Source organism: Suillus subalutaceus, assembly GCF_016647625.1.
Source record: "Suillus subalutaceus strain FC151 chromosome Unknown DFJ58scaffold_380, whole genome shotgun sequence".
Taxonomy (NCBI): Eukaryota; Fungi; Basidiomycota; class Agaricomycetes; order Boletales; family Suillaceae; genus Suillus; species Suillus subalutaceus.
In genome coordinates, this window is record NW_024540629.1 from 1 (window position 1) to 12,165 (window position 12,165).

The following is a 12,165-nucleotide window of genomic DNA, read 5'->3' on the forward strand; positions in this document are numbered from 1 at the left end:
GCGATGCCAAGGTGCTTAACTTTATATGCGAGCAGAAAGTACCTTACCCAGCAGTACTGAGTCGCCAAGTTTTAATTCTTCGGAAATAGTCGAAGAAGACTTGTTACTGCACATCAATCAGCGCGCACCTGAAGCTTGAAGAGGCACAGGCTTCATAGGCGGACAGGAAGTGGATAGAAAAATGTGTATTAGGATATGGTAATAAACAGAATTACAAAATTAAAGCTGAACAATAGACCTAGACGGGCAACAAGTGAGGCTCGTCGTCCAGGAAGTGAGGCTTACCGTCGATATTCAAATTCTCGTCCAACGAGTGGGCTCACCGTCGATGGTCAAATTCTGGTCTAACGAGTGAGTGACGAGAACGACAAGCCCCGAGGAAACCCGGCTAAGCGTATGACTACCACAGCTACCTTCTATGCCAGAAGATAAATGGATTTACTAAGATTCAGTCGACTAGTAGTAGCCGAGGAGTTCTGGGGTCTAGACGTCTAGGGGTGACTGAGTAACATCAGCTACTAGCACGTACCTTGTTATCGGAGTCGAAGTACTTGAAGCAATATGTTCACTTCTGATTAGCTTATTGTTTGCAACCATCACGGAGCAGTAAGATAGGAGAGAGAATTTCTACATCAAATTTCTATATCAACGAACAAAGGAAACTGTCAAGACGCGGTTCTATGAGCGGTAAGATAAGCCACTCAACTCACACCGAGTTATTTTTGAAACTCCGTCATGGCACGCAAAGGAAGTACAGAAGTCGACGCAAAGAAATTCCATACGAGGTTTCCTTTGTTTCCCTCTTCTGTGCAAGGAGAGAAAGCAGCCGTCGAGCCTGGATGGCTGTACGGGTGACCGTCTCATCTTCCTTATCCAGAATCTCGGAAGAGCCGATAATGATTTGGGGAGGGTGGTCAGTATGCTCCTTCGTCACGGTGGATGCTTTCACTTCTGTCAAACAGAAATCGTAAGCAAAGGACCGAGGACTAGTCGGATCTCGTTACAATGGAATTTGACGTAATTGGACTATGGGGTAAGAATCAACTCGGTCGGTAGAACTCGAGTCAGTTACGAATTGTCGTCTTCTTGGCCGGAAATGTATAGACGATGCATGACAGAGAGTACGAAGTATTCCCAGTAGTATCAGTTGCTGCAAATCCAATTAGTTGTGATATCCTGAGCAAGCGGCATTAGCTCGATATTCAAACGAGATGTAGTGGTGATGAACGCAGGCAAGGCGCTACTAGGAAGGAGGAGAAGGGACCAGGAATGTGCATCACTGCTGCCCTACTCGGTGTCAAGAATGATTAGGTGGAGGTAGCATGTTGAGACTCAGGTTAACGGAGATTCAGGTAGGGTTTTGCAGCTATGTCTCGATCCACTATTAGTGTGATTGTTCGAGTACATGGCAGCAGGCGCCGGGATGGAAGAAGGAACCACTATTGGCCCAGGCAACTCCCCTCTTGCTCCTGTTTTATCACCCTGACCAAGCCCTGGAATTTCATGTCCTCCTGCTGGTCAATGGCGCCCATCAATCGACGTTCTAATGAATAGCGCTTCGATTGGTTTAAGAGCGAATTGGTATTGTACGATTGAGTGAAAGATACAACTTACAATTTCGTGCACTTGCATATTGCCCTCCTACTTGACTTTCCATACGCTTTGAGGGCCGCAGGTACACGGTACATGGTGGCACCTGGGGTCTGAGCTCGCAATATGACCGCTAGATGGTGTTATAAAGCTGTCATATTACCTTGTACCACAAGGTCGGCTGGTCACCGGTCAATATCAGCTGCTCAGTGGCTGTACAATCCTACTTTTGACCCCGTGAGAATAACATAACTATTATGAACATAGCGCCAGCCGGACCCGGGTCTCGCCCTTGTTTTGCGTCCATCGAATATTTCATTTTTGCGTTGGCAAATGACTGCTAATCCTATGATTCTGCTGTCAATGCATGATATTCTTCGACTCGTACTAGAGACGTCCGTCTTGACCAGTCTTAGCCAAGTGCTAAGTGTGACAGGACAGAAATTTGTTGCAGGTTTGAAACCTGCGCACTCAACAATCTTTTTTCCCCTTTATCACGCCTTGAACATTCACGCATGGATAGATCCTTCAAGGTCTATCTTATGTAGTCATAGCCAACCGGCACCAGAACAGATAAGAAATCTTGGGTAATGGGGATTCAAAACCTGTCGACAAATGTCTTATCACACCTTGACATTCACTCGTGGGCAGTTCTTCGGAGGTTCATGTTCAACTTGGGAAGCATCCTGGCCGAAGTGAATCATTACCACAACAGAATCGAAATCTGTTTCCTTTGGACTGCGCAGGTTCGAAATCTGCCAACAACAAGTTTTTTGTTCTCTGGGAACATACGTACCCTGACATTCACTCATGTCGTCGGAGGTTCATCTAACTGGTCTTAACTAAGTGGTTACCGCAACAGAATCAAAATCTGTTTCTCTTGGACTGTGCTTGTTCGAAACTTGCCGATTGACAGGGTTTTTTCTACCAGAACATGCCTCGAAGATTCGCTCATGGATGGTTTCCTCGGAGCTCCATCTCAACTTTGTCCTGGCCATAGTAGTTACCACAACAGAATCTAAATCTGTCTCTTGGCCTGTGCCAGTGCAGGTTCGAAACTTGCCGATCGACAGGTTTTTTTTCTATCGGAACACGCCTTGAGGATTCACTCATATATTGTTTTCTTGGAGGCCCATCTTACTGGTGGTTTCCGCAATCGAATCAAAATCTATCAAACCTGCCGACGACAAGTTTTTTTTTCCTATCGGAACACACTTCGACACCCACTCATGGATGGTTTCGTCAGGTGTTCATCCTAACTGGTCCTAGCCAAGTGGCTACCGCAACAGAATCAAAATCTGTTTCTCTTCAAAGTGTGCAGGTTCGAAACCTGCCGAATCACAGGTTTTTTTTTATCGGAACACGCCTTGACATTCACTCATGGAGGGTTTCCTCAGAAGTCCATCTAACTGGTCTTCGCCAAGTGGTTACTACAACAGATTTAAAATCTGTGTCTCTTGGAGTTGGTTCGAAACCTCCTGACAACATTTTTGCGGTGTATAGATCTTCGGAGGTTCACCTTAACTAGGCCCAGTCATTAATGTGCCGAAGCCTCTATTTATATTCCGTCCATGAAAAGGAATTCACTTTCATGCCCCGCGATGGCTTCAGCTTCTCCTCGGAAAGTTTTCCAGTTATCATTCATAACTTACGGCCGGGCGTTCGAGAAGATGATTCAACGAGAACGCGATGCCGAGAACTTAAACACACCATTCATACGCTAAAAACTTGGCGGTGGCCTTTCATCTGACAAACCTCTCAAAGGAAAGGAATATCACGGTACTCAAGCATCTTCTGATTATTGGTAGATCCCTAAGCTGTGCTGTCTGAAAGTTATATCCATCTCAATCATTTGTCAGAACCTGTCTGTTGATATGTACTCATTCTCATCACAGATGTGGTATATTGAACATACTGTGAGCCGTTCGTAACATGATTGAGCGCGCGTTCTACTGTACGTGCTACACTGGTCTTCTCCAGATAATCAACTCGAATCCTCTACCACTATTCCAGATTTTATAACCAAACAATCTCTACTTCTTTTTCGAAGTCGTGTTTGCAACGAACCGTCAAAATCCTCTCCGTAACCTCCCTTTTCCAGTGGTTACGCACGGTATCCAGTCCAGGGCGAGAAAACCGCCTCAAGAGGAAACATATATAAATTTGTCCTGCTTTCAACTTCCCTTTCATAGCGTCATCATGGTCGTGGTAGTTAACGATCCCGATCGCCCACTCTGTCGTAGATGCAGGTGGAAAGAAAGGGGATTGAACAACCAGCTCTTCGAGCGGTGACTCGGATGTCATGAGGCTATCAGCGGGACGGGAAAGGAATACCGACTGCCAGAGACTCTGGTCAATGGAGGCGGGGACCATGAGTAGCTTGACCTGCACGCCACGCTTCGTGACTGAGAAGCCGTCATCACCGCTACCCTCTCCCCACCACGAGATCTCGTGGTTCTTGAGCATCTCGAGCGCTGCTTCGTCTGTTGTGTGATAACAGGAAGGCTCTGTTGGACGACCAGGGAGTCCGCCGGCCCACACAAGAATTTGCCATTCCTTGCACTTCTCAATAAGCTCTGCCATGAATCTTTTAAAAGCTCGATCTCCTTCTCCATATGCGACCGTCATGGTGATGTCAAAGATGCCGGTGAGAGAGTAGGCAACATCTTCAATACGGGTTGTCTTCCGACTCGCTGCCCAGCTCATCTTCTCCCAGGCACGATTTGGCCCGGAGCGAAAGTTGCGCAGGTCGTTTTCGGGGATATTGGTAGCGCGATAAAGAGCATGAACAACCTTGGCGTCGTCTTTGTCGTTGGAATTTTGTGTAAGGGGCGTCCATGTAGAACCGTAATAAAACCTCATCCTAAGGGGTGCAAGGAGCTCCTGTAACGTCCAGCCACGAAAGAACCACTCGTCATTTTCCAGCGTATCCCACGAATTTGTCTGAGCCAGGTGCACTATGCATATATAGGCTTCGCGGTACCACATGTACATCGACCGAATTGCTTCGTCGAGCTCTGAGCTGCTTTCTTTGTTAATGCAGCAGGTATCAGACCATGCGAGATCACAGCCATACTCCTTTGCTTTTGAGCAAAACTTCTCCAGCTTCTTGTAACCCGCTCCTTCGCATTTTAGGTCTTGGAATGTTGGCTCCGATTCTCCCCATCGGTGCGATAGAATGGCATATTTGAGCAGGTCGATCACAGCCGACTCTATGGCAGACTGCCTCGACCACCCCCCGCACCGACGGATGTCCTCCTCGGTGATCGTCTCTGGTTTCAGTATCGTAATAAGTTTGTCCCGCGAGATCAATTCCATTTTTGGGATATGGATCAAATGTGATGGAACCAGAAAAACACGTCGTTTGAACTCGGCTATAACATCAGGAATGCCTTTGTGATCATGCCGTTCAACAGGAGAAATGCCTTTTTCATGATCGTGCTGATATGGAGATCAGCTTGCATATGCATATGAGCACATATTCAGCAAACGTACCGCCACAACTTGCGCGGTCCGCGGCATTCCCGTTCTTAGCGCTTCGCGTACAAAGGCTAGTGTCTGATCTGCGGAAGGGCGGTCTGTTGGCGCAAAAGAGAAGCATTTTCGGAGGAAGGATGAATCTTGGACCTGATTCTTAATTACTGGTGGTAGTGGTGGTACCTTCTTTGCAAGTAATTGGAGGGGAATGTGGTTAGATCGAATTGACCACCAGGGCAACTGCCCAGAGAGCACCTGAGATGGTGGTTAGATACAAAGCGTAGGTTTGAATGTCAATGGATGAGTTGATGTACATGAATCATGTTGCAACCAAAAGACCACACATCGCTTTTGGAAGTGGGAAAGGTCTCTTCATCATCGACTAACTCGGGCGCTATCCAGCGAATAGTGGCCGAACGGATGTCGCCCGAACCAAACTCTGGGCTGGACGCGAATTCGTTAAGCCTCTTGGAAAGCCCGACGCCCGTTACAAAAGCACGCCCCTGCCAGTCAACCAAAATGTTGTCCTGACGCACCAGCACATCGGAGATAATTAGTACTCATCTGCCTTACTGATTTTGGTAAGAACTCACACCTGTTAGATCTCCGTGAACCACAGCGATATAATGCACTGATAAAAAAATCCATTTGAGAGTCTACACTTTTGTAGATGAGCAGACATACAATATTGCAGTGCCAAGGCGATATCTCGCAGCTGAACATACGGAAATTCGTTTGTACATGAATCCCATCATAATCAGAAGAACCCACCAAGCGAAAACGTTCGCCACGCTCTAAGGTCTCGTGTTCGCGCAAGAAGTTGGTTAAGCTCCCATTCTCCATCCAAGGAAACACAAGGCTAGGTAAATGACCATGCCCGTATACGTATCCGAGCACAGGCAAAATATGTTCGTTTTGAAGTCTTCCCCATACTCTAATTTCTTGTAGTAATTCGTCGTATCTCTCATTGAGATCCAAGACATTATTAGGTTGTAGTACCCTAATAACCTTGACTGCCACCGTGACCTGAAGATGTGAGAATTATCAGTTCATGTTGATCGTTGGACTAGCACATACCGGAGAATAACTCGGTCGGTCCCAGGTGCACTTGCAGATATGATAATGACTATTTGTAGACTCAGGATGTTCACCCTTGACTATGTGATCAGTAAGGTCAGGAATGCAACTGAAACGTAGGGATTCGGTGATTGGCTCCATCATAAGGCGGAGAAATCGCGCACGTAGGAATTTCGAACACTTTTGACATAGATTCAGACGAGAACTCAGGCTCCGATACGATATACAGGTCATAGGCGCCTGGCGTGGGCGACGTGAGTGCCCCCAACTTCGAGCGTTCCTATTAATATTCACTGGCACCACTGACTCCGCGGCAGTTTCCGTCTGTTCAAGCAATTAATTTCGAAATCTGCTGTCATGTCTTCTCTTATTTGTCCCACATGTACAATATGTCTCCGCGCTGAGGAGCATATAAATAGGATCGACTCCTACGTCATTCAACGACATCCCTCCCGTTCTGCGCCACAAAGAGGATGCATTATGCTTGACCATACATTCACTCACCGAATACTGAGGTTGCGCGAATTGAATACTATTCGTGATCGAGAGGTACGCGTAGTTATATTGACGAATCACCAATCATTGCTTCAATATTAAATCTGACGTTTCGCCCCTCACAAGTACTGCGCCTTTGTCTTCATATCATCGACCGGGGTCGGATTTCAGAAATTTCAGGTCCCGCACAAGCTTGCCATCATGCACGCCCAGAATCTGGACCATCAATATATAATTGTCAACTAGACGAGCTCCGAGTCTTCCTTCTGTTCTTCCTGCCGTTTCTCCCGCTCTTCCTTCCATTCTTCCGACTCCTCCCGTTCTTTCACTTCTTCATCCGTTCATCCCGTTCCCCTTCTCGCTCGTCCTGCTCGTCCGGCAACCTAGACTCCCAACTCATCCGATCATCAGAAATAAATGACTTCGTGTCGTCCTCATCAGAGTCTTCAACAACCGATCACCCTCAGTTGCATCTTCAGCAAGAAACATTAACGAAGGATGAGCCTAGTGCTCTAGTTAGGCCAAACTTACGGACACGTTTTCTTACTCAAGTATGACTCTAGAGGCTACGTCCAGTGACGCGACGCACCTGGGTGAAAAGCATCGGTCCAGAAGAAACCTCATTTCTTCAGCGTGAATGAGATCATTGCTGACTTCAAACATCAATGATAGTGCTTGGAGAGATTTCAGTACATCGGTGAGTCATGTGTCTGCATTTGACGCTTGCTATTTACACCATTTTACCTTCTCCACCTATCCTAGTGATGCAATGGCCGTTGCTGTTACAGACATGTGTCACAGAACATGGACCCTCCGATCTTCACTTTGACGATGATCAAATCTCGAATAGAAACATTATCCAGTACTCTCCCTTTGGACAAACGTCGCTTCGAGGCGTGGAGCGCAAGAGCGTCATGTTGCTCGTTCAGGTCTCGTTCAGGTCTTTCGTGAAGGTGGTCCTTTTACGGTAGGATCAAACGAGACTGGCTAGTATGTCGCACCTCGTGATGATGAGCTGTCGTCCAGGAGCAGTGAGGTGGACAGCTCCTGAAATTCTTTCTGGGAAAGAATCACTGGCAGCCTTTGCAATCTCCACTCAGAGCGACACCTACTCCTTCGGTAGCGTCATACTTCCAAGTAAGCCATTCTCGCTTACTATTGCAATATTGCAACTTACTGACTCGTCCCAGGTTTTGACGGGAAAGATTCCTGCCCGTGAAGTCGCAATCTTGCGTAAAGCGATCTTTGATCAGATGACGATTGTGTCACCGATCGATTGACATGTTGTCTTATCGTTCCCATCGATCAAAGAAGCCCTTGATTTTTGATAGCAAACTGAGCTTGCTGCGGTTGAATAGTGGTATAGTTACAATTATTTCTGCGCTCAACAACCATCATGCTCCATACTCTTCCAGCTCCAGTTCTCCTTCTCCCACACGCATGTGTAGCACACTTGCTGAGAGCGCCACTCCAAGACCACATCGGAGTTTCGATTGTGGTGCCATCTGTGGATAACTCTTCACGGCAAGATGCTTTGATCCCGAGTGCACGTCTCGCTGATTACTCAATTCATAAGCCACAGTTTGAACTTTTTTTGCCACTCGGAGCTTGTCAAGCTTTCTTACTGGCTGCCCATTCAATACGTCGGGAAGAGGACTAGTAGAAGATGTGTGGACTGTTCTCCAGCGGATTGAATACTAGGTCTATCAGATTTGCCCCCCTTCATGACTTTTCATTAGCAATTCACCATGAAAAGCAGTAGTTTGGTCCTGCATGATACTACTGGGACTTCATAATGTCTTCAACGTGGCTTGTTAATGCCCTATCTACATGCGATGGACAAGGGCAGGTGGAATTAGTATCCACTATGACTGTACTTCAGCCCGTCCTTCCACGAATGCAACGATGTCTTTGGTCGTCGGCCGTCTGTTCATGTCTCCCAACCAACACATCTGGATGAAATCCCAATCAGCGTCGCTTATAACAGATGTGGGCGGCCTTCTGGGGTGGATTCCTCGTGCTATGTAATTGATAATAGCTGCCTGTGTTCTGATGTAATAGTATGGGACATTGCCCTCCACGACCTGCAGGGAGATGAGCTAACTCAGTATTGACAATCCGACCCACGCACTTGGAGCATTATCCCTCCGAAAGAGTACACATCGCTTGCTGGGGAAAGTACCGATGTTTGGTCGCCTTCGTCATCAACCGTCAAGCATTCGGGAGCCATGTAGCATACAGTGCCTCCAGGATTGGTAGGCAATAATGCTTGACTTATTCTGTCAGGTAGGCTGGCAAAGAGACTAAAATCGGTGAGAAGTGCTTTGCCATTTGTGTCCACGAGAACATTATTCTGTGAAACTTCAGTTTAGCGTTCATAAATGACAAAAATGCATACGCACGCCGGTCAAGTCTCCGTGGACAATTGACTCCGAATGGACTGCCGATCTAGTGTCAGCTGACTCTCACATCAGCGATACAGCATTGAGCATACGATATTGAAGCCCACGAGCTACATCGCTGAGCTAAAGCGCTTTCAGCACTGGAGGTTAGTGAGATGAAAAAGTGACCGAACCATTGCAAATTTTTGGCTGTAAGATAGCATCTCGTGCTTGCGTTGAAGGTATCCCGTCAGAGCGCCGTTTCCTAACCATGGCAAGACAAGCGCTGGGACCGAGCCAAAGCCATCTGTAACTCCCAAGAGAGGAACAATATTCTCGTGTTTAAGTCGCATCCAGATCTTAATCGTTCGGAACCATTGCTGACAAATCAAAGGTCAGATTGAGCGGAAACGGCTACCGAAGTTGATATTCACCGATTTGGCCCAATCATTTCTCAGCACCATCTCCTTGACTGCGACCTACACAAACTATCGTGAGCGACATAACAGAACATGACTTGCAAGGTACCTACATAGACTAGATTCGACATAGAAGGATGGATAATGCACCTGTGAACATATGTAAATCCTCCAAATCCTCCAAAGGCCTGGTAGTTTTTGTTGGGCCGTTGGACCGAGCTCGTCAAATCAGGAACACTGCAAACAATGAGTTCAACAGTGGCGTAGACAGGAAGATGACTCGCCCAACATGCTGGACTAAGACTGAGTAGAGAACCTTCTCGATGGAAGGACGGGATTCAATCGACATTGAAAGACAGCGTCGCACCAAATCCAGGTGCACCTGATCAATCTTTGAGTCGAAGTGAGTTGAGACCGCATAAGAGAACCTGTGCAAGGATCATACCTCCACGGGCGGAAGAAAAGGTTCTGTGCCCTTCACCTTTTCCAAAAGAACTTCACTCTCTTCAGGAATCCACCAATAAGGTACCTTTCCCGTCAACACCTGCAAAGATGCGTCAGACACAGCTCAGGAAAGGCTGATACGTTGCCAAACACACAAGAATCATGATGCAGCCATAAGAGTATACGTCTTGGGATTTGGTCGGTTGCGGCGGTCCTGTCTGCTTGTCACGGACAACCGACTCTGGTGAGACGTATCTCGCAGCTCCAGGGAGTTGCTCGCTCAAATCCCGATCTCCAGCGTCGTCAAGGATCACGGAGCGACTGAAGTCTGCGATGCGTATACGCCCCGCATCATCGAGAAGCACGTTATCCTAGGAAGAATGAGATGTGTGTTTTATATTTAGTAAGCATGCCAGCAGAAGCGTACACCCGTCAGATTGCAATGCACAATATCGTTCTCGTGCACTAAGGATTCTTCATCAATTTAACGCATAAGCAGTTATGGGCATCACTGACGATATCTGATCCCGTCCGCCACCTGATACAGCTGACATTCGATGTCAGAGCTGAATGACTTGTGGACGTCACGGGACATCAACTCACAATACCGAACTTCTGAAGTGGGTACAATGTGGAGAAATCTCGTTTCAAATAGTCGTGTAATGATCCATGCACCATCCATGGATACACGAAGGAGGGAAGAATTCCGAAACCCGTCGTCATTCCATAGAGATTAAGGATGGTCTCGTGCTTCAACCTTTCCCGAACGTAGACCTCGCGACGAATCATCTGCGAAGCAATGCGTCGGTCACACTTGATCTTCACAGCAAAGTTGAACTGCGTGTTAGCTCACATCGCATGTCTTATCAATATCAATGTCATTTAGATCACCAACGTCCAAAGTCTTCACCGCAACCTGTTGAAACGATGGATTACATGGAATTCCGTTGAAATACCAATCAACTAACCACAGTGGCGTCCGACCCATGCAACCAGTTGTATTTCAAAGTCCCACTAATGCTGCCCCGATCGTCGCTGGCACAGATCGAGAGGGCGGCTTTGGGGATTTGATTCACTCCAAGTTTCGACAACAAGTCCATCATCGTCTTTGAAATATTTGACCTCGACTTGAATAACTCCGCAATGTCCGAAGCCGACGGGCGCTCGCTGCTGTTAGATAAGCATTTTTGTGCCCATTTTTTGAGGTCTTCCTCAAAACCAGTGATTTTACTGAAGGGTTCTCGACCCTTGAACCTTGCGGCGATGATCTTAGCATTCGGTATACTATGATACGGTTTGTCCCCAGAAAACAGCTACATGATATGAGCAACGAATATGGCATCGGATGAAAACACGACACACCATAATCATAATACAACCATATGAGTACACTTCGGCAGTTTTGGTTGGCTGATCCTCTCCCTTAATATGAAGCCTTTCGGGTGCCATCCATCGGTGTCTCTCTTGGCATTCAGATTGAAATGTAGTGGCCCCTGAATCTGCAATGACCATCCAGGTGCTAAAGCCCCGAAGACAAGGCTTTCCGTCACCGTCAATCAGGATGTCGGCCTAAAATATAGAATCGTCATTCCTCCGCGAAGTACTATGTCGGCGAAATCAACCCACTGGGGTTAGGTCACTGTAAATATCCTTGCTGTGCACTACAGGCGATCAATCGACCGAAGTGCAAAAGCCACGTCCCACTCACAGTATTGAAGACCAGCTGCTATCTCTCTTAGCTGACATGTCAAGTCAAAGTTCATCCTGTCTCTATAGGTATAGCAAGCCTACCATGAATAATTTCTTGTCAAGGTCGAGTTGCCGTACATTCAAGTAGTCGTCGAGTGACCCATTTTCCATCCACGGAGAAACTAACGCAGGAAGTAGGCCAAATCCATCGCTGATAACACCCTCGAGACGGAGAATGTTGTCGTGACACAATTCAATCCAGGTGGAAGCTCGGTGAAAAATGGTCTGGGAAGAGTAAAACTATAAGCGAATGGAGCATTGCTTTATGTATGCCCGAACCGTTTTCGCCTTTTCTACTTCATTTGCACTCGGAGTCGGATTACGGAAGGTGATGGATTTGACCGCGACCTTGATAAATATTAATGGAACTCATCGACCGCCGCCGTTTGTTCGTCACCAACTTACACATGAATTCTCAGATTGTTCAGGCGATGTCATAAAACACCTCCAGATGTCACTACGCCCTGTTTTAATTGTAGTATCCTTTCGAATGACTTCCATGGAAATTTCAATATATAATTTTGTTTCCACTG

General features: G+C 46.9%; 3 protein-coding genes and 1 pseudogene across 4 annotated transcripts; 1 reads left to right on the forward strand and 3 right to left on the reverse strand.

The window, feature by feature from the left end:
- Positions 1-2,851: 2,851 nt before the first annotated feature.
- Positions 2,852-2,931, forward strand: DFJ58DRAFT_t152 (annotated as a pseudogene). Its single transcript has one exon. The product of its transcript is annotated as a tRNA-OTHER (tRNA).
- Positions 2,932-3,405: 474 nt separating this feature from the next.
- DFJ58DRAFT_826610 (uncharacterized protein) lies at positions 3,406-6,408 on the reverse strand. The gene is made up of 7 exons (XM_041392199.1): positions 6,309-6,408; positions 5,839-6,253; positions 5,752-5,782; positions 5,661-5,698; positions 5,382-5,594; positions 5,086-5,322; positions 3,406-5,031 (listed from the first exon to the last, which is right to left on the reverse strand). Exons 2-7 carry the CDS (start codon positions 5,908-5,910, stop codon positions 3,607-3,609), a joined length of 2,016 nt encoding a protein of 671 aa, XP_041235034.1. The 5' UTR covers positions 5,911-6,253; positions 6,309-6,408; the 3' UTR covers positions 3,406-3,606.
- A 1,778-nt stretch (positions 6,409-8,186) lies between these two features.
- DFJ58DRAFT_308710 (kinase-like domain-containing protein) lies at positions 8,187-9,694 on the reverse strand. The gene is made up of 8 exons (XM_041379761.1): positions 9,553-9,694; positions 9,455-9,499; positions 9,215-9,400; positions 9,134-9,164; positions 9,042-9,079; positions 8,771-8,992; positions 8,387-8,723; positions 8,187-8,336 (listed from the first exon to the last, which is right to left on the reverse strand). The coding sequence occupies exons 1-7, from the start codon at positions 9,568-9,570 to the stop codon at positions 8,505-8,507; spliced, it is 759 nt and encodes a 252-aa protein (XP_041235035.1). The 5' UTR covers positions 9,571-9,694; the 3' UTR covers positions 8,187-8,336; positions 8,387-8,504.
- A 471-nt stretch (positions 9,695-10,165) lies between these two features.
- Positions 10,166-11,662, reverse strand: DFJ58DRAFT_308727 (kinase-like domain-containing protein). The gene is made up of 7 exons (XM_041379762.1): positions 11,592-11,662; positions 11,246-11,544; positions 10,852-11,196; positions 10,737-10,799; positions 10,487-10,672; positions 10,400-10,430; positions 10,166-10,348 (listed from the first exon to the last, which is right to left on the reverse strand). The coding sequence occupies exons 2-7, from the start codon at positions 11,393-11,395 to the stop codon at positions 10,284-10,286; spliced, it is 840 nt and encodes a 279-aa protein (XP_041235036.1). The 5' UTR covers positions 11,396-11,544; positions 11,592-11,662; the 3' UTR covers positions 10,166-10,283.
- Between the last annotated feature and the right edge of the window lie 503 nt (positions 11,663-12,165).